The sequence below is a fragment of the Cornus florida genome, unplaced genomic scaffold (genome assembly GCF_030987335.1).
Source record: "Cornus florida cultivar Cherokee Brave unplaced genomic scaffold, ASM3098733v1 CherokeeBrave_3.0.0_Hap2_Chr10, whole genome shotgun sequence".
Lineage (NCBI taxonomy): Eukaryota > Viridiplantae > Streptophyta > Magnoliopsida > Cornales > Cornaceae > Cornus > Cornus florida.
The window spans coordinates 84,854,132-84,881,147 of NW_026775580.1; the positions used below are offsets into that span (position 1 = coordinate 84,854,132).

At 34.1% G+C, this 27,016-nt stretch overlaps 3 protein-coding genes across 6 annotated transcripts; 1 reads left to right on the forward strand and 2 right to left on the reverse strand.

Annotated features, from left to right (window-relative positions):
• Positions 1-4,915: 4,915 nt before the first annotated feature.
• Positions 4,916-15,582, forward strand: LOC132279560 (mannosyltransferase APTG1). Of its 3 annotated transcripts, XM_059781576.1 has the most exons (11): positions 4,916-5,235; positions 5,708-5,804; positions 5,952-6,229; positions 6,343-6,460; positions 8,281-8,385; positions 8,594-8,880; positions 9,968-10,249; positions 10,348-10,558; positions 14,783-14,934; positions 15,025-15,190; positions 15,279-15,582. In XM_059781576.1, the coding sequence occupies exons 3-11, from the start codon at positions 5,994-5,996 to the stop codon at positions 15,360-15,362; spliced, it is 1,641 nt and encodes a 546-aa protein (XP_059637559.1). In that variant the 5' UTR covers positions 4,916-5,235; positions 5,708-5,804; positions 5,952-5,993; the 3' UTR covers positions 15,363-15,582. The 3 variants fall into 3 exon arrangements, with proteins under 3 accessions (XP_059637559.1, XP_059637558.1, XP_059637560.1); XM_059781575.1 differs by having other exon boundaries at positions 4,916-5,804; XM_059781577.1 differs by having other exon boundaries at positions 4,918-5,804; positions 15,028-15,190.
• A 319-nt stretch (positions 15,583-15,901) lies between these two features.
• On the reverse strand, positions 15,902-17,124 carry LOC132279561 (uncharacterized). The gene is made up of 4 exons (XM_059781578.1): positions 16,847-17,124; positions 16,646-16,717; positions 16,469-16,537; positions 15,902-16,343 (listed from the first exon to the last, which is right to left on the reverse strand). The coding sequence occupies exons 1-4, from the start codon at positions 17,024-17,026 to the stop codon at positions 16,005-16,007; spliced, it is 660 nt and encodes a 219-aa protein (XP_059637561.1). The 5' UTR covers positions 17,027-17,124; the 3' UTR covers positions 15,902-16,004.
• A 3,515-nt stretch (positions 17,125-20,639) lies between these two features.
• Positions 20,640-21,924, reverse strand: LOC132279563 (transcription factor IBH1-like 1). 2 transcript variants are annotated; one of them, XM_059781581.1, is made up of 2 exons: positions 21,772-21,924; positions 20,640-21,382 (listed from the first exon to the last, which is right to left on the reverse strand). In XM_059781581.1, exon 2 carries the CDS (start codon positions 21,379-21,381, stop codon positions 20,836-20,838), a length of 546 nt encoding a protein of 181 aa, XP_059637564.1. In that variant the 5' UTR covers position 21,382; positions 21,772-21,924; the 3' UTR covers positions 20,640-20,835. The 2 variants fall into 2 exon arrangements, with proteins under 2 accessions (XP_059637564.1, XP_059637563.1); XM_059781580.1 differs by lacking the exon at positions 21,772-21,924 and adding an exon at positions 21,692-21,765.
• Between the last annotated feature and the right edge of the window lie 5,092 nt (positions 21,925-27,016).

The following is a 27,016-nucleotide window of genomic DNA, read 5'->3' on the forward strand; positions in this document are numbered from 1 at the left end:
TTCAAATTTTGAGAAAAAGAGAAGATTTCGACAGTATTGTATGGACCTGCAATGAATTTACTAGTATAAGAAGAAAGCCAACATATATGCATGCAGGTCTCCCTATATATATATATATATTTTATATATGTCCTCGCTCTCCTAAAAGGCTTCTTTGACTATTTTCCTCACAATTTTGTCTTTATATAACCTCAGAGAAGACAATAGTCCTAAAATCTTAGAGATTATAGTTTGTTTTGCAAAGTTGTACATTTTTTGAAATTCATTTGCACGTAAGACATTTGCTAAATATAAGTCTCAGTAATACAAAGGTACATTTATACATATAAGTGCTAACAATGTTATGTGAATCATCACATGAATGATAATAGTAACATATATAAATTTCATGTCATTTAAAACTATCTTAAATCATTAAATAATAATAAAAAAAATTCAGTAACAAAACAAACTCATACACAGTATATGTATATATATATATATATATATATTTATAAATATACAACTTTTGTCCATATATAATATATTTGTAAATATACACCTTTTTTCTATATATGCTCTATCGAAATCCCTCATTTTGAAAATAAGAGGTTATAAAATTGAGAAATTATTAAATGGTTTCGGAATCATTAGTCTAAGTAGATGAGAGGTAATTAAATATGTTAACTTTATTTAATATATATATATTTTTATCAAATCGAACATATAACATCTGTGCCCAATCTATGTATACGCTATCATGTATATATAGGTTATAGGGGAATATATATTTAATTAGAGAGCCCATGTGCGAAAATACAAGAACATTAATCAGAGTAGTTAATTAATGGAAACCTCCATTTAAATTTTCATGATACCTATTTGTAATTAAAAAATGAGATATATATATATATATATATATATATATATATAAAATTATTTGAATATATGATGCATTGCGTGGGGTATGTGAACACAATATCCAATGTTGTATGATATGGTAGATACATAGACTACTGTCAAAGAAGATCTTCAGATGATTTTAGGGTGATAAAAAACACAAAACAGCTTTGCAAGTACTAATAATAAAGCTGGCCTACAAAGCAAAGCATAATCAGATTGTGCAAGTGGGCTTTCCCCATTGTATATTCTCTCTCTCTTAATTTATGTGAATCTGCAAACTATATAGTGTGCACTGTGTTTCAGAGTAGGAAATTAAGCTATTATATATATATATATATATATATATATATTATATAGAGAGGTTAATTTTTTCTACTAAATTTGGTTTCGTCTTGTTGTTTCAATCTCTGCTTCAGCTGTGTGAAGGAAAGGAGGTTGTGAGTGGCAATTATTCCAGCGTGACAGACTGCCACTATTTTGGGAAACTATTAACTTGTCTCACGCGCCACTCAACCTCATACAACTCTACAAAATGTAACAAAATCTTAATCACTATTTACTACAGTATTAATGCAATATAATTGTACTTCTTTATCTTTTAAGTGAAAAATTTAAAAATTTAAATTCAGAATGAAACATATGAGGGTGTGAGTGTGTTTTTTGTCAATAAAAAATAAAAATAAAATCACCACACTATTATTGCTTTTTCAAAATTTTTGTCCTTTATTAATTTTTTTGTTTGTCTAGTTTGAAAGTTTAGCTTAAAATATTGTATATATTTCAAATCCTCTTAAACTAATAATTTGAATTTTTAAACTTAAAATTGATACTTTTTGAATGAAGTAATGTTAGTATGAGGCATTCCTCATGACACTTCTCATGAGTTTGCATTTAAATTAGTATATTTTGAATAAATAAAGTAATACACAAATTCTATTATGTTTTTGTCAATACTAAGGTGATCTCATTTTAAAAGATAATAAATAAATAAAAAATCAAAATATTATAAATAGTACACAAAAATTTAATAATGTAAGTTAAAAAAAAAATCGTATGTAAAACTTTAATTGATTAGTATTTTTTACTTTTTGTTAAATGAATTTTAATACTTCTTTTGTCTCATAATAGTTGTTCATTTTTTCTTTTTGAATTGTTCCAAAATATTTGTTCACTTACTCAATTTAAACAATATATTTCATATTTTTCATAAAATGTTCTTAAAATTTTAAAAACTTTCAAACTTAATTATATATATATTTAAATTTGAAAGGATAACTTTGTAATTTTTAAAAGAGACAATGCAATAATTACATGTCTTTTAAAAAGTATTCCTAAGAGACATCTATTATGGGACGGAAGAAGTAATTTTACAAAATAAAATATAATAAAAAAGTAAATGAATTTTAATAATTTTACAAAATAAAAAATAATAAATGAATTAACATGAAATAGAATTTTAAAAAAAAAAAAAAAAGTAATTATAAGGGGAGATGGAATTGAATGCGCGTGGAATAGAAATTGGGTGGATATGGGTAAACTAATGACTGGCGGAGCTTTAAATATAGATAATCATCACTACCTTTGAGATGTGACAACACATAGTAAATCCATCACTCCTTTTTTCTCTCTCCTTCTTCTCATATATTCTTGCAGCCGCCTACGTAAGACAAAATAGTGTGTGTATATATATATATATATATATATGAAATACAATACAATATTAATAATACCACTACAATACTCTACTGTGTGACTGTGTCCCTGTGACTACTTACTTTGTACGTTTGTATATTACAGCTTCTACCCCCTGGGCTGCATCTCTGTATCGTAACCAAATTCGTCTTCCAATCCAACTGCTCTCTCTCTCTCTCTAGATGCATGTCTCTCTCTCTCTCTAACATCAACGTGAACATGGTGGTGCATCCTTATGGTTGAGGGTAATTAAAGGGCATCTATCCATTTTAGTGTTTATTCTGTACGTGGATTGTTGGCTCTGCAAAATAGTTAATGTCTGTCGTGCCATTGTGAATACTAGTAAACCCTTTTCTTTAATGTTCTCATCACTTATTAACAACACAGGAGGACCAAGGGACCAGAATTGTAATCGTACGGCAATATCTGAAATAATTTAAAAATTGTTACATAAATAATGTGAGCGCAACAAGTTATGTAATGGTTGATAAAATATGTATTCGTTGTTGAAAAAAAAATTAAAAGGACCAAGGGCTGGTTTAGACTATCTTCAATACTAAAAATCATTTTCACATGTCAAATTTATATTTTGACATGTGCTATAGTGTCAAAATATTATATTTATCAATTCTGCTCTAATAGTTCATTTCATACAAAATGCTATTTTTTGACAGAACTACTATTCTTTTTCAACTACCATTCCTACCATTTATATTTGCATCACTAATATTAATATTAGGCACATTTCAAGTCAAGTTATAAACATTAAAAAGAAATTAAAATTAAACTTAATTAAAAAGAAGCAAAAATTTAAAATATCTGGTTAAAAAAAGACCAAAAAAAAAAAAAAAAAATACAAAAGAAAAAAAGAGAGGCCCATGACCTATATAATTAACTATATAATTTATATATATTTAACTATATAATTTATAGGCCCATGACCAAGGAAAAAATACAGTATATATCTGGGGCAAATCAGTTCAGCCTCCCCAATCGTCTCTATCTCTATTCTCGTTCTCATTGAACTTGCCCCCTCTCTCGGCCATATCATTTCAGATTGTTCAAAAAATCAAAACCCATATCTTTCAGTTACCATCGCCCAATATTCTAATTCGAGTTCGCCCTTCGCAAGCTTCAACGGCCCTATCTCTCTGCAACTGCTAATTTGTATGTATGGGTTTTGTTTTAATTTTTTTTTTCTTATGTAATCAATGTAATTCTTGTTTTGCAAACTAAATCCTATTTGGTAAATTTTTTTATGATTTTTAAAATATATATATATATATATATACACACACAATAGATCTGAAACCCTCTCTCTCTCTCTGAAATAGCTACTGCTATTACTTGTGCTACAATTGGCATTAATTTTGGCAAAGTTAAAATTTGACGAACATTATAGCTTTGCACTGAAAAACTCCTTTTCAATCCCACTTGCTATATTATAGAAATAACATGCAATATAGCATTGCATCTCCCACTTGCTATATGATAAAAATAACATGTAATATAGCATTGTATTGGAGATGCACTTAAAAAGTTGAAGCCCATGTTTATTTCCAAAATATTTTAAAAGAAAAATTAGATCAGTTGGGTTATATCCCGTGTCTTGGAAATAAACAGGGGCTTCGATGAATAGCAGACATTGATTGTGGGCTTCCAAGTTTGGGCTTTGGGTTTTAGCAAACGGGTTCCACAAAAGCGAAAACCGAGTGGGCCAAGTCTGCTTTCTTTTTGTGGCCACCTGAACCAGATTTTCTATGTTACCATCCAAATTTTCTCTATGCCCTTCGATTTCCCACAATTTTCAAGCCAAACAAGCAGAGGCTTAGGAAAGGAAAATGAAAACATACTAGAACAAAGGCTCACTGAAGAAGAGACCAAGTAATACAAGGCTACACACGGACTCGAACTGAAATTTTCCTTTATTCACTATCGGATCTGATCTGATTAAATCACACAGGGTTCAGACGACAGGCGTTCCACCATCTGATCACTGCTCAAGTGCTGATCAACCTCCCAGTAACTGTTTCGCTGTCCTCTCATCCTTGTGCTTCAAGGGAAGATGTAGCCCACCAAATTTTTTGTTTTTTTTTTTACTATACTAATTTTAACCCAATCAAAAAAAAAAAAATTATAAATAATATTAATTCACCCAATCAAACCCAAGTCAACTCAACTACCATAATATAATAAAGGTCCAAATCAAATAAGCCCACAACCTGCCCTGACCCAAGACGACAAAGGCTGTCGCCTTGGCCTCAAAATTTATGGGGCCTAAAATATATAGGCCCATGATGGGCCACCAGAAAAAAAAAAAAAAGTTTTTAGGCAAATCTTTTCAGCTTCCCCAATCGCATCCATCTCCATTCTCGTTCTCGACTCTGAACTTGCCCTCTTTCTCTCTCTCTCTCTCTCTCTCTCTCTCTCTCTCTGCAACTGCAAACTACAAAATCTACATGAATCAGAAGTTCAAAACCAAGAATCAAAAGTTCAAAACCCATATCGGCATATCATTTCAGATTGTTCAAAAAATCAAAACCCATATCTTTCAGTTTCCATCGCCCGCTGTTCCAGTTCGGGTTCGCCGTTTGCAAGCTTCAGCGGCTGCTCTCAACTCTCAAGCTTACCCCCTCTCTCTCTGCAACTGCTAACTTGAATGTGTGGGTTTTGTTTTAATTTTTTTTTCTAAATCAACTAATCAAGGTCTGTAATTCTTGTTTTGCAAACTAAATCCTATTTGGTGAAATTTTTTATGATCTTTTTTATATAATTTTTTTTTTACAATATAAAGTAAAAAAATTTGCATTGCATTTTGAGGTAATCATTGCATTGCATTTTGAGGTAATCACCGTAATCTACATTTTATTTCAGCAAAACAAATATATATATTTATTAAAACATGCTTTTGAGTGAATTCCATAGTGTCTCTGCTCCCACTAGTAGATTCTCAAATAGGATTAGTAAATTGGTCAAAAGAAGAGATAGGGTACTGAGTGGTGAATTGTTCAGAAATAAATTGGTAATTTTTTTTATTAATTACCCAAATAGGATTTTCTATGCCTTAATCAGTCAATTGTCTAAAGAAACATTGTTATTTAACGAATTAAATAATTGATGTATTTTTATTTAGTCCACTCCATTGAGAAATCCTGGATCCGCCTGCTTCTTCTCGAACCTTCGGTTCTCTGAAACACTCTTCGTCGTCGGTGAATTTTCAGCCATTTCAGGTTCAGCTAAATCTCTCCCGATCTTCTCTGCTTCAGTTTTGATTATAAATATATATATATATGTATGTATGTATGTATATTTCAATAGCACAAGCAAATGATGTATCAGACCATAATTTGATTTTGATTTGAACTATTCGATGACAGTTGCTTAAAGTCTTATGCTGGTTCGTTTAGTTGCAATTAACAATGGGACAGAGGAGAAGGAATGTTACTTCAGAAACAGAGAAGTATGGAACTGAGAATTCAAAATCCATCGACAGAAAGAAAAATGGAACCGCAAAGTCCAACCTATATTCTTCATCAAAGAGAGTATTTCTTCTTTGCTTGGGTTTTCGATTGGTGAATGCTTTACTGGTGCAGACCTATTTCAATCCAGATGAGCACTGGCAAGCCCTAGAGGTTGCACATCGCATTACATTCGGGTATTTATGTATAATGAATCTAAAATCAACTTCTTTTGAAGTTATTGTTTGATCAGGTGCTTTTTAATTTCTGTTCTTAGGGTATTAGCTGATTTTGATTAATCTAATGACAGATACGGCCACTTAACATGGGAATGGAAAAGGGGAATTCGTAGCTACCTGCATCCAATGTTGTTTGCTCTCCTTTATAAAGTTCTTGCCTTCCTTCGCCTCGATACCCCATGGTTCATGGTAAGTAAATATACGTGTTTGTGTGCGTGTACTCTCTTTCTCTACATGTGTGTTTATATATATATATATATATATATATATATATTGCTGAATATGGTTTTGAATTTATATGGGAGTTTTTATGGAAATGTATACCTGCAATGATACATTGATTATTTATGTAGATGTTTATATTTTTAATGTCATGAGGCGAAAGTGTTTGGTGGTAAATGTACTAAGTATGATGTTGAAGCAACTTAATTGAATATCAAGTCTTGAAGCGTCGTTACTATCAGATAGAAGCAACTCGTGTTATCTATTAATTTGCAACTTTAAGTCGTTGGATACTTGAACCGTTAGTAATTGAATGCTTAATGAGCAAACAAATAATTTCCGAAAACCAAAGTAAAATTGATAGATTTGAGCAGTTTTGCATAAACATATTCTCTGAAATAGCAGTAAAGGTCACTGATGAAAAACTCACATATTTCCCTTCTTACTGCATCAGCTCATAATAAAAAAAAAAGTAAAGAAGAGACGGGCTAGAGTTTTTATATTTATGGATTGGCACGCCAAGTAAGTTTAGGTGGTCAGAGGTCATGCTAATAATGCGAAGGTTGCAGGGTTAAGACCTGTGTGGGCCATGAAATTCTATTATTTTAGGTCCCTTGCCTCGTTCAGTGATGAAACGCTTGAGTATTAGTGCCACTGGTGTATAGTCTCAGAGCAAATGAGCAGTCACTATGTGAAATATCAAACATTAGATTTGTATTGAGTCTTCCCTTCTCAGGGCCTTGTTTAGGTGGACCAAAATTGGGTGATATCCCTTTATAGGTACACCATAAAAAGCTCTAAATTAAATCAATGTTGGTTGAGGCATAAGATAGAGTTTCAAAGAGAACAACTGTTTTTTACCAAAAGGGTGGATGTAGAGACAGAAATGCAATTTTCTGATTACAACCTTACAGACAATTATAAAAGTGACATTTGGTGCTTGCTCACAAAACAAGGCTGAATATGTCTTATATAGGCTGTGAAAATGGACATCTACATTTTTCAGAATTTGAGCGAAGAAAGTAATACTAAATACCCTGCAACAACTGAAATCTGATATTCTGTCGAATCTAGATTTATGTGACCAAAAGAAGTCTACAGGCATCAGCCAAGAAACATTCATCTCTTATTATGTTGTTTCTTACAATGTCTCCGCCGGTTATTAGCTTGAGTGTTACCTCTGGCTGCTTCAAGAGAAGGAAGTGCTTGATTCAAGTCCCTCCTGGTACGTGGGGATGTCTTACTTTTCAATAATAAAAAGGAAAATCTTTCTTGCAATTTCATTTACCAATTTCAACATCTTCATCTCTACTATCACACAACACATATTGGGGAAATGTTGTTTTTTGAGTAAAATTTTATACTATAAACTATAGCGGACTTTTAGATGTTGGTATCTTATTAAAATTTCTTATAGTGCACTCTTATCATGTTGGCACTGAGAAACTTGTTTATCTTTTGATTGTTTCAATTTACATAAATTTGGAAAATCAACTGATCTTGAGCTTTATATAGTTGAGTTTTTTTACTCTACTGCAGAACACGATTTTTTATTTTTTATTTTTCCTGTATTTGATGATGAGTTAAACTGCATTTGGAGCTGATTCACTAGAAACCATGTTGCAGGAATAATTGTCGAAGGCAATTCTATTTTATATTTTCATTTTATTCTTTTCATGAAAACTTTGTCTACTTTATTTCTACTTACATGTCATCCAGAAATGGCTGTAATTTAGGTGCGTCGAATAGTAGTGTTTCTGTTTAATAATTGTCTCCATCCCAAACAGATGAAGGCTCCACGCCTTTTTCAGTCCATATTTGCTGCAGTTGGTGATCTCTATGTCTACAAACTCTCTCAAGTCCTGTTCAGTGACTTTGTCGCACAGTGGGCAGTATCCTCTTTTGTTGTGTTCTCAACATATTAACTTCCTGAATATACGCCCCTCTTTCCCATCCCCTCAAGGTTTGGGGGTCCTATAACATTTACATGCTTAATTTTATGGGTGATAAAAATACTACTGTAAAAATCATTTGCGGTGGATACTTATCAAAAAAAAAAAAAGTCATTTGTGGTGGATAATGTACTTAACTCTGTTGTAGCTTTTTTCCCAGTTGACAAACTGGTTTATGTTTTTCTGTATCACTCGTACTTTGTCAAATAGTTTGGAGACTGTTCTTACACTTGTGGGTCTATACTATTGGCCCTGTATAAGAGTTTCTTCCAGTGAAATTCCCTTGGTCTCAAGAAAGTGGGGTTTGGCTGTAGCAGCATTAGCATGTGCTATTCGACCAACCAGTGCTATTACATGGGTATATGTTGGATTTCTGGAGTTGTTTCTAACACGCGACAGACTAAAGTTCATTTTTCTCGAGGTGATCCCTATTGGGTAGGTATTATTGCTTCTTCTGTTAAATTTAGTTTTAATATATCATTATTTGTGCGTATAAAATCACCATATTTATTTTATTTTCTGCATTGGTTTTTAATCATCAATGGCCTAGTGAACTAAATCAAAGTTGATTTATAAAGAATCTGTGAGACAGTGTTATGACTCATAGTTGAATGTTCTGGTATTTTGTGTTTATGAGATGGTGATATGGCTGATTTGCATTGCAATTAGCATATGCATGGGTGAAATCTAGGAGTTGACCCAATAGGTAGGAAATATGGGGAGCCAATTGGGATGATTTTTGTCCATAGAACATGAACTGATCCAATATTGCTGTGTATGTGTACCTGATTTTGTTGTTGATTCCAAATCAAGATATTCACAAAATTATTTGATTTGGGCTAAGGTTGGACTCCAAATAACCAAAGTTCTGGTCGGGGCTGGTTTTGATTTGGAACATTTTAAGATGAGGCTGATTTTATTTTATTTTAGTTTATTTTATCCATCAGTTTTTTCAAGCCAGACCCTCTTGCTATGGATGACTAATTGGTTTTTAACTCTCTCTCTCCGTCTCTCTCTCATGCGAGGAGTTGTGCTAAGGCTTATGCATTGTCTCTGCATTACAGTAGTTGTTTTTATATTTTACTTTTTTTTATTGAAGGATATTTTGAGAATTTAACACATGACATGATTAAGCATTCACTATATATGATCATATTGTTTTACATAACGCTGCATCTGGCATGTATCTATTGAATTTTCCATATACATTTGGGAGTGTAAGAGTTTGAGGATTACAGCCTCTATTCATTCAATCAACATTCAACTGGATTTAATTTACTACCTGCTGGTTGAAAATATTGAGTTAATAAATTGTGAAATATGCTTTAGAAATTCATATAAAATTTGTTGTGAATTGCCATCGAAATAAGATTATGTTGGAATATATGGAATCAAAGGACATTGTAAGTCATAGAAAACCCATTTGGAAATCTCTGTTAAATGAGTTTTTAGTAAGTTCTACATTTTGTACTTTTGGATTGTCTTATTAATGCTTCCTTCATGCTTTTAATCATGGTGTCAGGGTCTTGGTGCTCGGGCTTATGTGTTTATTGGATTTTTTGATGTATGGCTCGTGGGTCATAGTGCCTCTTAATTTTCTGAAGTTCAATTTTCTTTCCTCTGGTGGAGACTATTATGGAACTCACAAGTGGCACTGGTACTTCACCCAGGGATTTCCAGTCATGGTCTTCACTTTCTTACCATTTTCCATAGCTGGCATTATCCTGTCTAAACAGTGGAAGCTTTCTGGGCTTGTAGCATGGGTTTTAGGGCTTTATAGCATTCTAGGTCACAAAGAATTCAGGTACCTGCCTTTAAATTCCAAATTTGTGCTTCTTTGGTTGGGAATACATTTCAGCCTTTCATCCACTTCATGAGTGATACTCAAACTTTGAGCAACAGGTTTGTGCTCCCAATACTTCCGGTGGCTTTGATATTTTGTGGATATACATTAGCCACAATTAGAAGACCTCGTTCATCAAATGGGAAAAGAAAAAAATCTGTAGATAGTCATACAACTCACGGCAAATGCTCTTTGAAGATGCAATTGGCTATCTTGTTCCTGGTTGCTACCAATATTCCAATGGCTTTTTATATGAGTTTGGTTCATCAGGTAGATCAATTTTTTCTTCAACGAACATGATCTTAGCTACTTTCTGCATTTCATTCCACTCAACTTCTTTAGTGCTTTGTTTTTCTTCATCAATGTTTCTATTTGATTGTCACATGAAAAGATATTAAATTACAAAAACTAGCAAAACAGTAGAAATATAAAAAGAAGATAAAGGAGAGAATTGCGTAAAGGCTTGAATGAGATAAATTACTCATTCACAGCTCTAATATTTGTAGATAAAAAAGAGCACATGCTCATATTACAAGAAAGAAAACTAAATCAAATCTAAATCAAATCACAACCTATTCTAAAGCATATTTTATGGCATATTCTATAGCATAGTCAACTCTCTGCTATTATGGTAAGTCATTCCATAAATCGTGGCTATCATATATGCTAACATATGCCATAAGTCTGAGCATAACCCTTGGCAACCAACCGGGCCTTGTAACGAGCAACTGACCCATCTGGATTATACTTAACTGTAAACACCCAACGACAACCCACAGCCTTTCGTTCAATAGGAAGCGGAACCATGTCCTAAGTCTGATTTTTCTCAAGTGCTTGTAGTTCTCCTGTCATAGCATCACGCCATTGAGGTTGTGCTAGTGCATCTGCAACACTAGAAGGAAGAGGAACCGAGGCAACAAAAACAAGAAAACTCTGATAGAAGGGTGAGAGAGCATAATCAGAAACAAAATTAGAAATTGGGTGTGTACAAGAACGTTTACCCTTCGAAGAATAATGGGGCGACCATCAAGCGAAACAATAGCTTGAGAAGGCGGAGCTGGTGCCGAAGGAACATGGCAGTCGATCGTGGGAGTAGAAGCTTGTACCTGTTGTCTTCGACTATAAACTTGTGAAAAAGGAACAATTCCCCTTGCTGGAGGGGTATCACAAGGAGGAATCATAGAAGACGAAACAGGTAACGATAGAGGAGTTGAAGATGGAAGAAGGTGATCATCCATTATATTCAATGGGAACCATTCACTTTGAGAACTAACTGAACCACTATAGTATGGTGTTTGCTCAAACAAAGAAACATCCATGGATATAAACCGCCGACGACTGGGAGGATGGTAACACCTATAACCTTTTTGAGAGTGAGAATAGCCCAAAAAAACACACTTTAAAGCCTTGGGGTCAAGCTTTATACGAGTCTGCCCCAACTGCTGAACAAAGCACACACACCCGAAGACTCGCAGAGGAATCAAAAAAAGAGATGAATTGGGATGTAAGATTGGGAGTGGGGCTGCAAAGTTAAGAACTCTAGAAGGAGTCCTATTAATGATGTAAATAGTTGTAAGAACTGCATCTCCCTAAAATGACTGTGGAACATTCATGCCAATGCAGATTGCTCTGGCTAACTCAAGGATGTGGCGATTCTTTCTCTCAGAACGACCATTCTGTTGAGGAGTTTTAACATTAGCCATCTGATGCTCAACCCCAAATTCTATACACAATCGTTGTACCTCCCCATATGTGTACTCCGTACCCTGGTCAGATCTGATTTTTTAATGGTACGACCATATTGAGTCTGAACCATTGTCATAAATTTTTTAAAAATGGTGTATACCTCATTCTTGGTTTTCATAAGATAAACCCATGTAACATGACTATGATCATCAATGAACAACACGAAATATAGAAATCCAAAATTAGAAGTAACTGGGCAAGGACCCCACACATCTGAATGAACAAGATCAAAAGGTGTTAAAGCAGATTTATTACTATTAGCAGAATAATTGGAACGAACATGTTTAGCCATATGACATGTCTCACAGGATAAATCTGACACTGCCATGTTACAGAATAAGGAAGGAAATAAATGTTTTAAATAACCGAAATAAATATGTCCTAAACGCATGTGCCAACGCATAAGCTGGGCTTTATTAGATGAAACAATATTATAAAATGAAGCTGAATGTGCCTGAGGTGACAAAGGAGCATCCAACAGGTATAAACCGTCCACTTCACACCCACTGCCAATCGTTCGTTTCGACACCAGATCCTGAAAAATACAATGAGAAGGAAAGAACGTTACACTACAATTTAATTGTTTGGTAACGCTACTAACAGAAATAAGATTTGTAGTCAACTTTGGAACATGAAGTGTATCTGACAAAGTTAATGAAGGAGTAACTGATATGTAACCCTTCCCAGCAATGGAAGATGGAAAGCCATCCGTAAGGCGGACCTTGCGATGGCCAGAGCAGATACTATAAGATTGGAAGAGTGAGAACATACCAGTCATATTGTCTGAAGCACCAGAATCAATGATCCATGGTGTCGAAGATGTAGATACGCTATGTGCAGACGCAATAGTACCTGAGTGGGCATAAGTGGAGGTTGGCTGAGATGATGCCTCCATTTGGTTGAAGAATTGTTTGAACTTGTCCAAATCAGCTTGAGTTAAGGTAACTGTGGCAGAAGATGTAGAGGCAGAGTTGTCAGGAGTTGACAACGAGATTGGTTGTATAACAGAATGTGCAGAAGATCGAGGCTGTTGTTTCTGTTGCGATGGGTGTCCATGTATAGCATAACAACGAGATTTGATGTGACCAATTTTTCCGCAATGGTCACACCGTCTGCGTTGTCGTCCCAGAGGAGGATCGGTGGTAGAGCTCTGAACTGACTTGGATGGTACAGTTCCTGAAAGGTTGGGAACCCGAACTGCCATAGCAGAACGATTAACAGAAGCAACACTTAATGGATGAGTCTGACGGCTCTCATTTGACAACACATAGGAGTATGCATCCTTAAGAGTAGGGAATGAAGATAAGCCCAATAAATGAACACGAGCATACTCAAACTCGTCGTTCAACCCGGCAAGAAACTGAAACACTTGATTCTTCTTCACAATCTCTGCATATAAAACTGCATCACCTGGATCCTTCCAAGAGTGGAAGGAATCATAATATGACATCTCCTCCCAAATAGCACAAAGCTTGGCGATGTAACCTGAAACTGTCAAGTCACCCTGAGAAATCCTGGTGATATCTCGCCCCAGCTAGAAAATTCGTGCATTATTCTGCCTCTAAGAATAAGTGCGTTGACACTGAATTCCAAATCTGCTTAGCAGTTTTCATAAACATATAGCCAACATAACCATAGCGTTATCTGCAAACCACTTTGGATATGTCTTCTCTGACTCAGCTGGTTCTTTCTCAAAATTAGTAATATAGTCAATCTTGCCTTTGCCACCAATGAACATCTTGGCAGACTGTGCCCAAATCAAATAGTTAGAACCATCCAACTTCATTGTGGTGATTTGAAGTCCTGGATTTTCTGATGAGTTGGTGGGAAAAATGACACCACCACTCACAGAACTTAAGCCAAGAGAATTAACAGTCGAGGACCCTGAATCTGTCATAATCTGTCACACGACAATAAAAAAACTCCAAAAACACCACAAATTCTGTTAATAAAAAAAAGGGTCTCCTCAGACCATAAACAATAACAATGTCTCCTTACACCATTCCCGAAAAATCCAAATACATACTTATTTTAAGGAGCATTGCCCACTTACATATAGCCAGACAGCCTCCTTCTTAATATCCGGAACCTCTTTGTAGACTAATTTTTTTTTTACCTAATCCCTTCTAGGTGTTGGAGACCAACTATTCCAATTTACCCAACCCTAGAAGAGTAAAAAAGAAATTGTAAAACTTAAAAATACCTATTTTTGATCACAAAACAGCAACACAGAAAAACATGTGTAGGTAACGTCACACGATAGCCTAAGGTGGCTGTCGCACAAGTAGCAAGGCTGCTGAAAGGTGTGGAAAGGTGTTGGCTCTGATACCAGGTAGAAATATAAAAAGAAGATAAATGAGAGAATTGCGTAAAGGCTCGAATGAGATAAATTACTCATTCACAACTCTAATATTTATAGATAAAAAAGAGCACATGCTCATATTACAAAAAAGGAGACTAAATAAAATCTAAATCAAATCACAACCTATTCTAAAGCATATTTTATGGCATATTCTATAGCATAGTCAACTCTCTGCTATTATGGTAAGTCATTCCATAAATCGTGGCTATCATATATGCTAACATATGCATAGTCAAATTTCTGTTATTATGGTAAGTCATTCCATAAATCGTGGTATTATATATGCTAACAAGAATAAACATTAAAATTTACCAAGTTATTATGAACAAAAGTATGCTCTTCTATTTCTCTTTGGGTTTACTCTTATCTGTAAGTATGCTGGACAGAGAGGAACTGAGGATGTCATGAACTATCTCTCCAAAGAGGCTCTCAATGGGAAAGTGAGAAATATTCTTTTCCTGACACCCTGCCATGCTACACCTTACTATTCGACCCTGCATCGTAACCTTCCCATGCGTTTCTTAGACTGTTCGCCCAGGTGAGGACACTGTCAATATATTATGAGAATCCTTTCTGTTCTAATTCATAAAGTTTTTGCCTAACTTCAATTTCGGCATTTTATTCATAGCAGTGAAGAAAAAGGCACTCTAGATGAATCGGACCGGTTCATGATGGACCCAGTTGGCTTCGCATCAGAATTTGCGATAAATTGGTCACTACCTAGTCACATTGTACTATTTGATTCACAAGAGAAACTATTAAAGAACTTTCTGTTCTCACATTCTTTTGAAGAGGTTCACTCTAAGTCCCTTTTTGTTCTTCATGATGCTAGAAACCTTATATTCTCTTATCTTCTAAGAAAATTTGGTTGACCATTGGCAGATAAGAAGATTTTTTCACGCTCACTTCAAGGTGGACCGAGATCTTCAAGCATCAATTGTTGTATATGCTTTGGAAGGCCAGTGATTCTCAGCCTTTACTAAATATATATATATATATATATATATATATTTTTTGGCACTTCAAAATTTGTTAGCTCTATCTGATCGTTTTGTTGCACTTTGAAGATCTGTTTTCTTTTCTTTTGAATGATTGTTCATTTATTCTTTCCAAACATTAATTTTTTGTTCAACAATTGACTTTTGGTAGTCTTGAATTCTTTATCATCAAGGGACTTTTTTACTGATATCTTGTATTTCAATAGATTTTTTTACTAATTTTTTGAACGGTAGGATCATTTATAATTGCACTGAATAAAAATTTAAAAAATTTAGCTCCATCAATCGTTCTGTCTGTTGATAATGGGAGTATTTCAAAGAGATCTTTTAAATAAGTTAACAGTTATTGTATTTGGATACAACTTAACAATATTTGGTGCTTATTTGATTATTCTTTCTTGCCAAAAGCTCTTGCCTCTTGTCATTTAAATCTCGTAGTTAACACATATCATGGATAGTCAAAGTGTCCTGTTGTCCAGAAACCGAAAGTAATTGATCTAAGCTACTCTTGAGGTCTGCAAATGCGTCTGTATTAGTAAAAATATGATTATAATTGCCATTATGATGGGATATAATTGTTATTTAAGGCTGATGCTGCAAGCGTTAATATCTAGATATCACCAGCAGCACTTGTGCCACTCATGGGCGAACTTATTACAGTGCTAAGTTGCTTGTTCTTGGCCCCCATTGCATCCGCCACTTGGGCACAGTGGGCAGCCACCAAAGCAGCTGCAGATGCCACTGCGGACTCCTTCGTGGTGCTTGACTCCTCATGTTTAGCGTTCTCAGCGGCTATGGCTGCTAGGGCAGCCGCGACACCAGCCACTGATATTGCTGCATGTGCTTCAGCTCTTTGCAACGTCTGATCTTCATTCCATTTCTGTTTGATTGCTTTCAACCATTTCTTGATTGAGATATGCCTAAACGGCACCATCTTCCACGACAGCTGCTGCGTGTGAAACACGCACATATGATCATATTTTCCTTAGGCACATTGTTAAGTGAAGGAATATATACCAACTATATATGATTTTACATACATACACAAATGAAGTATTGCTAGATAAAACATACCCATTTCTTTCTGAAACAGCTGTTATAGTTTAATTCAGGATGCATTGCTTGCTGCATCCAAATCCATGACTGACGAAGAAAACATAAAGTTAAAACAGTTGTCACATAATTTAATTTTGGTCTAAAATAATTATGTGAGTTGATTATATTAATTAACTATATACAATAAGGCACTACCTTCACATCATTTGATTTCCATTGGGGTATAGATCGATCTGCATCATCCATCTTGACGCTTTTTTTCATCTTCTGGAACTAAAATTTGTTACTTATTTTAATCAACTAATTAAAAATGCATTACATGGTTTGTGTTTGTGTGTGTGTGTTACATAATTTTACATAATGCGGCAAGAGAATACTTGAGCCAATTCGACTCACCGGAAAAGGAGATTTGGTATCATTCTTGAATTCTTTGATTGGGTTATTGTGGAGAACGAGGGATCGGTGTTGTATCTCTGGTTGGGAATCCTGGATTGCAGAGTCGCACCATGCAAGCCAAAGAAAGTCCATTGCCTCCGGATGTGCTTCGGAAACAGTTGGCTTCAAATCAGAATCCATGAAACTAAGAGAAGTGACTGAATGAGAAAAAGAAGGCTACTAAGGTTTCAGATACAGAGTAAGCTTCAACATGCAGGTCTAGTAGTTAAATAGACATGCTTAATCATCACCCTATATAATAATACATATATATATATATATATATATATTATATAGTTTAGTTATAAAGTATACTAATTACCAACACATGTATGGTCCATTAATTCCCATCTAGAAATAATTTATATAGACTGTACATGAAGATTGGGTGGAACAGGCCGACCTCCCAGCATCATTGTGGTCGAATCTCATCATACATGTGTGAAACTGAGGCCATAATTAAATCAGTGACTGGACTAGTGTGTACAGCTTCTTCTGTGCCCTCCTACCATGACCCAAAGTTGTACACATTAATATATATATATATATATAAAGAAATTGGATGAATGAGACCATTACAGATGGAAAGGATAACCAAAACCACCTTTAGGGGTGGGCTTGAGCACACCCAACTCCCCCTTGGATCTGCCAGTGAGAGCATGGAAACGGAACCAGGGGATTATATATTCTTGGCCAATCACAATTTGACATTGACAAATTTACTTATGTGTTAGATTCTGATTGGCTGAGACTACGTAGTCCCGGACCAAGTGTCAATAGATAAGTAGACATTGATTAGATAAGTTGGAGGAAACAATGAGAGTGAAGGCATAGTGATCACTACAGCAACATGGGAAATTGGTTGGGTGTAGGGTATAGTAATGATAAAGAAAAACACGAGGCCCTTCTCTTTGTGACCTTCAATTCGGAACCAGAAATTTAAGGTAAGAATGAAGAATTTGTGGGTGGTGTGGTAGGATAACAAACTAGTGCTGTCCGGGGCCACCACCTTAACAGCCCCCTAACCTCAAACAACATTTATACTTAGCATCATTATGTTTAAGGCTTTAAAGCACCCACTTGGGTCCGACATTCACGACACAAAGTAGGTGTATTATTGGAGTTAAGCTTTCTTTCATTATTAAGTTTCATAAAACTTGTGTGATTTACAACCTGTTAAATAAAAATTAACTTTTTGTACAAATGAGGGTGGAACCAATACTGCAAAGGAAATTAAGTGAAATACTCTGGGTACAATATACGAAAAGGTGTCTATAACTTAGCCCACCACGACCTATTCCGAACCTAGACCGACTAGCTAGGTGGGTGGGAAAGTAAAATTAATCCTTGTCCATGCCTAGGCTTCTCTGGTACGAAATGAACCACTTCAAATCGGTTCACTGGCCCAAAATACAAATCATTATGTTATAAGTTATAACTAAGTCTAAAAAGGTACAGTTGGTAGAATTAAAATTTAAAGTGGTAATAATAATAATAGTTTGGAAGGGTTTTTTTTTTCCCCAACAATTTAGTCGAATTTTAGAATTCCCAAAAAGAATCTTATAGAGGTAGTAATGTGGTATATTATCTACCCACCTAAATTTGCTAATTACTTTGCTTCTTAGGCATGCCAAAGAAATCCCTAGAACATCTATGTTAATTATAAGAGAAACATTCTTAAAAAAATTAAAAAATTATAAGAGAAAAATATTGATTCCAGCGTGAACATTAGATACAAAATTTTCCGATGTCCTTATATCACATGTTTTGAACTTTATCATGTGAGTAGATAGTAAGACCAATTTCACGACAAATTATTAAATGGCATTGACATTTGGTGGATCAACTCAATTCAGACTTTTCATTAAAAAAAATGACGCCACATGAGTGTATTAATATATTATAAAGAAATCTCAAGATCCAGAGTGAATTGGTTCACCAAGTATCAGAATAATTAACAACCATCTAATATTTCTCGAATTCCACACCCACTTAACAAATTACTGAATGAAATAATCTCATTTTTGGACTTCTATTATTTACTATTGACATTTGACAACCATAAAAATCAATATAATTGATACAATAGACTTGGGGAAGCCTTGATTACTTTGGGGAGGCTTCAAGTTCGTTCCAAAGGAGACAAGTAGTTTGTTACTGTATTTGTCTGTATAAATTATATATATGTGTGTGTGTGTGTGTATAAAAGACGGGCCGTGTTTTGATAGTGGGCTGTTAGTTAAGTGTCGGCTTGCCCAAACGAATCCCATGAACAGGCTTGCGAAGAGTCGATGAACCCATCCGTGTTCCAAATGGTATTTTAGATGAGATCAATATACAACTATATATACACACACACACACACACACACATATATTATTATTATTATTATCTTTGGAGCAAGAATCGAATATTTTGAAATTAAAAAAAAAAAAAATTAATTAAAACTTTAAACAAAATTTGTTCTAATTCTAAATTCAATGTCCCAATTCCATACTCTAAACATATGTTTATTGTTATTGATCCTCTTTAGAGGCTCTGGAAACCTTTATTTTATTTAATTTTTTCATGAGAAGACAAAACTTCTATATCAACCTTAGAAACTGCGTCATATATGTTTGTTCATATTAAGGTACTGAACAAAATTCAATATGTAGGTATACAATTTTTCTCACAATCACTTTTCAAACCTTCATTGTTGCGGTGATACGACATTAAACTATATATATATATATTTATATATATATATATATATATATATATATTTAATATCTTTAATTTCCAATAATTCATTTTGATTACTAGTGGCAGTGATTAGAAAGTGAGTAAGAACAATTTCTATCCATCTTGTCATTTTTTTTTTGGGCAACTCATCTTGTAGTTTGAATATTCACAATTTCTATTTTCAGATTCATTCTCAGTTGTGTATATGACCAATGAAGAGAATTTAGATATAGTTCCTTCATTAGTGCATGTATATATATATACATATGCACACATATATAAATATATATATATATGCACATATGTATGTATCATGCACCACACCCACACCTCATCTTCACCACCATGTAATATTTACGCAGGGAGGGGGGATATATATATATATATATATATATATATATATATATATATAGATGTTTGTGAGTTTATATAATGGTGTCTGTAAACACCAATTTCTTTCTGCTGAATGTGTCATACTTCTGCAAAAAACCCATATCAAATCTGTTTCCAAAAAATACCTGAAAAGAAAAGCTTACTGCTCTGTAAGTAATGCCTACAAAAAGTAGGACATTAAATAGCATTCAACCATACATCAAATGCTCTCTCTCACTGTCTCACACTTTCTTTCTTTCTTTCTTTCTTTCTTCTTCTTCTTCTTCTTTATTATTTTTTTTATTTTTTGTGTGTGTGTGTAAATTGAAATGTTATTACCAAAGGGGCTCTAAGTCCAATGGCATAACCTCCTCATCTTCAAATACTAGAAGAGGGATTCGAATCCGAGCATGAGTAAAAGTACGGTTTGTTTTACCCTTCAATAATAATAAAAATTCATGAACAAGTTAAACATCAAAGGTAGACTATACACCAATGTCGTTTATCTCTGTTGATCTCAAAAAGAACTTCCAATACTCCATCACCAAAGCAATTTAGATGAGAAGTCCTTATAAATGTAGTACAAATTAATAAGGAATTTATGCTTGTAAAGTCAGTAGGGCGCGCAAGTCAATACAAGTGGTACACAAGGTGGAAATGAAAGTAAAGAATATTGACTTACATATATATGGTTCATTTGTACATCATATGCCTTCACTATACCAGTTTCTTTTCAACTCCCATCTATTCTTGCATTGAAGGAATATCAAATTAAAAAGCAATTAACTAGCTATATATATATATATATATATATATATATATATATATGATCGATCTTATTTAACATTCATCTGCTAGGTTGCATTAGCAACTCGCCGCATTACATCAACTTGAGCTCGAAGAGAAATCATATAATCTAGGGTTTCTCCGATCAAAGAGGACTCTTCCATGGATTCTCCTCCCGGTATTAGCCCTCTCAACACTTGAGTTTGCTTCTTTACCAACCTCTTTGCAATAGATGTAGCGACAACCATTTTTTGTGCTACTTTATTTGATCTACTCACACTGCAGCTCCTTTTCAAGATCTTCTTGCTTCTAACTCTCTTGTTGCAGCACATGACCGACGCCTTTGAAGCTCTCTTGAGCCTCTCGAACTCATCACTGCCCAATATATGGCTGACAATGATCTTGTTATCACCGTCATTCGAAGCATTTGCAATTAGGGCACGGCTCCAGCAAGCCGTGCCGATTCTAGTGGACGCCATGGCCAGGTCTGCTGAGAGCTTTATAGCCTTCTTTCTTTCGAAGATGGTCATGTCCTTCTTTGAAGAACTGCAGATTTTGAGTCCCATTGCCCATTTCTTCAGAAATTCTTGCTTGAGTGAGCTCGGACCTCGCATTCTATATGGATGAAATCAGGAAAAAAAAAAAATCAAACTGTTAAGAGTTTATATATATACACTGATAAAAAGTAAGGAAATTAGCTTAAAGTGTGTTTTTTATTTATTTTTGGATTATAACCTTTATGTAATTTGTTCCAAACTAAGTTTGCTAAGGAGAGAGAGAATGCATGTCATGAAGAGAACAAAATGTGTAAAAAATGATGCAGAGATGAGACATTAATTCATGAGAATTGGAATCTAGCTAGCTACTGAAACATGACACATGGTAAATTAAATGATAATCAATCAGCCAAAGTGTGTTATTTACTTTATAGATATGGTTGGAATTGGAAGAGATTGTAATAGTAACACATATATAATTATATAACTATATACTCTCATACATACCTTGCTGAAATTCAAATTAAAGTGTGGTGGAGAGAAGTTGCAGAGATGTGGTTTCTAGGGATCCAACAAAGTGTATGTATATATCAGAAAACTACTCAAGAAGTAGTCTCTCTGTGTGCGAGAGAGAGAGAGAGAGAGAGAGAGGATTTAGAAGTAGAAGAATGTGTAGAAACCCCATTTATTTGGTAAAAGCAGGAAGGGAGATGGTGGGGCAAGGAGAGAAAGACACAGCACATGCAAGCACATGGGGGTGTATGGCCCACCACCCAAAACCCTCACAGCATTAAAACTTTTGTAACTTCATAGAAAGAATAAAAAGTACCCCCTTATTGTCATGCAAACCTAACATTTGCAACTTATTGTGACTGCAAACTACACTACTAACATTTTTTCCTAAATCCCACTCCATGAATGTTGTACCTTGTTTTTAGTTGGGGGTTGGGATGGAAAATAATTTAATTCAAAACATTCATTCCATTTTAAAGGGGGAAATAAAAATTGATAAGACGTAAAACACTAACGAAAGGTTTATATACATTTAAATATGTTTTAAGTGCATATAAAAGTTTTTTTTATTTAGGGACCGATCTATAGCATTAAATGAGACCGACAAAAATGATATTTTTTTAGTAATTTCAGGGGGTAATAATAATATTTTTGGGGTATATGACTGAAAAATAACAATTTAGTAAGGGACATTAGTAAAAAAAAAAAAAAAAAAAATCAGCCCCTCATCTGTGTATGTTGGTTCGTCTCTGCTTCTACTAATATTTTAAGTCTAATTTACAGATGAAAGTAACATTTTTCTTTTAAAAAAAAAATGAAACTCTTTTACCATGGACTTCTTTGTCATCCCTTTTCTCAATCATGGGTAAGACAACAAACACAATGTACACAATGTGGAATCTAAAACACCTCTGAAAAATGATACTAGCATTCCATAGCAATCTCTGACACTCCATAGCAATCTCTGACACTCCCAATTATTTTAATATTTAGATTTAAAAAGTGGAATGTGAGATTTTTTTTTTTGAATCCCAGTATCACATCCGAAAGATTTTGTCATATAAATATTTTTAATGCAAAATGTTCTATTTACATGTCAAATTTATATTTTGAGAGGAGGTATAATGTCAAAATATTATATTTTTGTAATTATGCTCTAATGATGTATTTCATCCAAAATGCTATTTTTTAACACAACAACCAATTTATATTTTGAGAGCCCATTGGAGTGCCTTATTTTTATTTTAGTAGCTTTTGACAATTTCAAAATATGAAAGGTCTTTTGAGAGCTCACTGGAGTGCCTTATTTTTATCCACTTTCAATATTTTGAGTTTGAGAGGCCATTTGAGAGCTGTTATATTTGGCAATACTTTTGACAATCTCAAAATATGAGAGGTCTTTTGAGAGCCCATTAAAGTGCATCATTTTCACACTTATTACATTTTGAATTTGAGAGGTCATTTGAGAGGGTATTGGAGATGCTCTAATATATATTTATATATATATATATATAGAGTAACCCATATTTTTTAAGTTCCTAACTCTCATATTTTGAGATTGTTAAAAGTACAGGCATGTAAAATGACCCTTTTATCCACTTATCAAAAAAAGAAAAAGAAAAAAAAAACTTATCCTAATTTTCTTAAAATATTAACGAGTCCTCGCCACCAAAACCGGTTTCGTTAGAGGGATGCGAGGTTGGAGAGAGAGGGTAAAGGGCCAGAGAACTGGTTTCGTTGAAGAGATAAGGTTTTAAGGTGAGAGAGCTGGTTGAGATTTGAGGGTAATTCACTGGAGAGATACTTGGAGGAGAGGTTGATGTTGGAGACTCGGCCAGAGGAGTCGCAGGAGACACCGGTCCACTTGCAGTGGTTGGAGCTGGACCAGCCGGACGTCGTAGGGGAGATGGATTTGGCAAGCTTGGCCATGATGGCCGCTTCGCTACCGCCACCATTGGCCAGCTTTTTATGCTTTGGATCACAAGACTTCTAGGTCTATCAAATGCAATAGCTAAACAGAAATACTGGGCCGCATTTCGTCCTTCAAGTATTGATTTAGATAGATAGGAATTCTAATCCATGAAATAAATGAGCCCGAAAAAGCCCTTATTTGCCTACGTTCTTGAAGGGGATTTTCTTGAAAAAAGCTCTTCTTTTAAACTAGATTGGGTAGGTGTTCAGTGTGCTAAGGTACAAGACCTAAATCAGTCAGTAAGATGGCCAAATCAATAGTTATGCCTTTACTTCTTCTTGTTTGAGTAGAGTATTACTATTTCCAGTAATCAAGTTGATTAGAAAACAATGAGCTCGGAGTGTTAAGAGTCGAAAGGCTTGCTCTGATCCATTCGTGGAGTTGCCTTTCATTTCTGGGAGTGACGTCGGAGTGAAACTTGAAACTGAGAAGCGCTGCGGAGGGGTTGAAGAGAGAGAAAAATGAGGGGAGGGGCAAAATGGGAATCAAAAGGATAAAATAGGATTTTCATTTTTACTTTTTGTAAAAAAGTGGTCAGAGGGGCTTATTTGCACTTTTTTTTGAATTTTATGGACTAATATACACATTTTCAAAAAGTAGGGACTAGTTCTGTACAAACCCTATATATCATGAAAAGTTTTTGCACTTAACCCAATACATAGTATATATGACATAAATATTTTTACTTTCCAAGCCCCATCTTGTATTCATTGTCTTAGATACTGGGTAAAAGGAAAATGATGGACAATGCGGCTATAATCCTACTACATAACTGGCATACACGTGGAGACTAATAATACAACATATATTCTGATTACAGAGGGAGAATAGTCGACCAAAATTTAGAAAATGCATAACAATTCTATTGAAACAATATCTTTTTTTTTTTTTTTTTCCTAGTTAATACTCACACACACTTGTCTCTTATGAGATTTGAACCTCTGACCTCCCTTTGGAAAGTAAAAGGTTGATATCGCTACATCACTGGCCTGTTGGTGAAACGATATCAATTCACATTAGTATGGACGGAGCAAGGATGTAAGGTAAGGGGGCAAAAATGAATTTTAGGGGGTAGTAGTGCATTTTTAAAGTAATTTTAGGGGCGTAAATGTAAATATTTTATGGGTATATTATTGAAAATGAACAAATTATAAGGGTAGAAATTGAAAAAAAAAAAAATTCAAATTGCCCCCACTGCCTTCAATGTGGATCCGTCCCTGCACGTTAGCTAGAACAGCGGGTGTGTAGTAAAACTGATTGCAAAAGAGGAGAAATCGACCACATTCTTAGAAAGGGTGGACAATTAACTAGAACAGCAAGTACCGTAACGAAGTTGATTGCAAAAGAGGGGAAATCGGCCACATTAAAATTATCTCATGGAGAGGTCCGTTTGATATTTAAAAATAGCTTGGCAACAGTTGGACAAGTGGGAATTATTGGGGTGATTCCAAAAAATTTGGGTAGAGCTGGATTTAAACGTTAGCTATGAATTTACAATTGAAGGAATTATAGGTCAAACTCATAACTAAATTTCTTCTAGTTTTAAACTTAATATGTTGATTTGGTACTATTAAACGTAACATTAAAAAAAATTGGTAGAGAATGAATTTTAGGTAGAATTTTGGAATGCCAAGACGACACCACATACCATGTCACCTCTGTAAAATAAAAATAAAAATAAAAATAAAAAATAAAAAATAAAAAATAAAAAATAAATAAAATAATTCTATTTTGTTAGATAAATAAAAATGCATTTATATTGGATACCATATTATCAATATTTCAAGATTATTAAAGTATTATTTAAAAAAAAAAAATAGTGTCCATTTACGTTGATTAAGAGAGCACGAAAGGGAATTGGCAGGATCCGGAAAACATGCTGATTCGGAGAGACCATGCGGGTCCCACGAGCCCAAGAAATCTAGGGCATGGTTTTTGACTCCGGCAAGAAAACAAATCTCCCACATGGTCTCAACATGGGTGTTTTAAAGTGTGGACCATTAGGGCTCTCACAAAAGTACATGTATATCATCTTCTTTTTCAATAATTTGCTTGGTTTAAAGCTCTCATGTGAAGCCCAAATTGAAGATAATTTTATTATGACATGATAATTTTCATATTGTTTATGAATTAAAAAGAAATCAATTGACTTTTTTTTTTTTAGTTTCTTTTATGAATAGCGGATTTATGAGTTAAAGAAATGGCAAATTTTAAAAACAATATTTTGTAGAAAAAATTGAAACGGTAATCCTTTTAGGCTCTCGATAATCATTGTGCAAAGTATTTTATTTTTGTGACCCATTTGGTAGTGTCCACACAAATTTGTCCCACTTCACTTTCGAGTCCTTCAAACTTTTATTTTAATTTTAAGTTTTTTTTTCCCGGAATCCTTCAAAGTTATACCACATAAATTAATGGCATGATATTATGCAATTAATCTGGCAAAAAAAAAAAAAATACAATTAAAATTACCGAGACAGCAACAGCTTGCTTTGGCCATCGGTCATTCAATGGGGGCATCACTTGCATGTAGGGAAGACCCAGAAACTCATGTGAGGAGGGTAATACAGAATTTTTTGAATAATTTTCGAAGGGGCAAAGGTAATATTTCATAAGTATATATATCAAAATGATAAAATTAAAAGATATGATAGCAATAAATAATGGCTCCAATTTAGTTTCCATTATAAATGTAAAGCTCAAGTCAATTCAATATATATTGATATTCTCACTTGTTTATCATATTGCACTTGTCTACAATATATATATATAAGTAAAGACAGAAATGTAATTGCAAATTCGACAAATCTAATATGGGAGGTCAATGTAATTTTTGACAAATAAAATGGAAGGTCAATATATATTTACCCATTTACTAATTTTTTCACAATACCCCCTCTTTTTTTTAATAAGATGATTTTATATGTAATTAATAGGAAAGTATGTGTTATTATTATATGTAATTAATATAATGATTTTAGTGGGGTAAATCAATTTGTGCTGAGAAGCGATACCTCGAACTTGATTTGTTTATTTAACATAATGTAAGAGTAAATTGACTCATTTAAAATATTGGCTCCATTATATGAATAACCATCTTTTATTGAAAACTATCATACTTCTTAAACAAATGCCTAAAACAAAAAAACTCAAGTTAAGGAATTGTTTTTTTAGTCAAACAAAAAACAACTTATAGCTTAGTGGGGCTCCAACCCTCAAAGCTCCAACTCTCAAATTTTTTCTCCGGGAGGCAGAAATTATTAGATG

What these genes read in the sequence shown, in the direction of transcription:
- LOC132279560 (XM_059781575.1), top strand. Translation starts at nt 5,994, where the DNA reads ATGGGACAGAGGAGAAGGAATGTTACTTCAGAAACAGAGAAGTATGGA. An exon ending in CTCGAGGTGATCCCTATTGG is followed by an intron (nt 8,881 to 9,967) that starts GTAGGTATTATT and finishes TCATGGTGTCAG; the next exon opens with GGTCTTGGTGCTCGGGCTTA. An exon ending in TTCTTAGACTGTTCGCCCAG is followed by an intron (nt 14,935 to 15,024) that starts GTGAGGACACTG and finishes TTTTATTCATAG; the next exon opens with CAGTGAAGAAAAAGGCACTC.
- LOC132279561 (XM_059781578.1), bottom strand. Translation starts at nt 17,026, where the DNA reads ATGGATTCTGATTTGAAGCCAACTGTTTCCGAAGCACATCCGGAGGCA. An exon ending in ATACCAAATCTCCTTTTCCG is followed by an intron (nt 16,718 to 16,846) that starts GTGAGTCGAATT and finishes TTTTAGTTCCAG; the next exon opens with AAGATGAAAAAAAGCGTCAA. An exon ending in GCTGTTTCAGAAAGAAATGG is followed by an intron (nt 16,344 to 16,468) that starts GTATGTTTTATC and finishes TTTCACACGCAG; the next exon opens with CAGCTGTCGTGGAAGATGGT.
- LOC132279563 (XM_059781580.1), bottom strand. Translation starts at nt 21,765, where the DNA reads ATGAGAGTATATAGTTATATAATTATATATGTGTTACTATTACAATCT. An exon ending in ATTCCAACCATATCTATAAA is followed by an intron (nt 21,383 to 21,691) that starts GTAAATAACACA and finishes TCATCCATATAG; the next exon opens with AATGCGAGGTCCGAGCTCAC.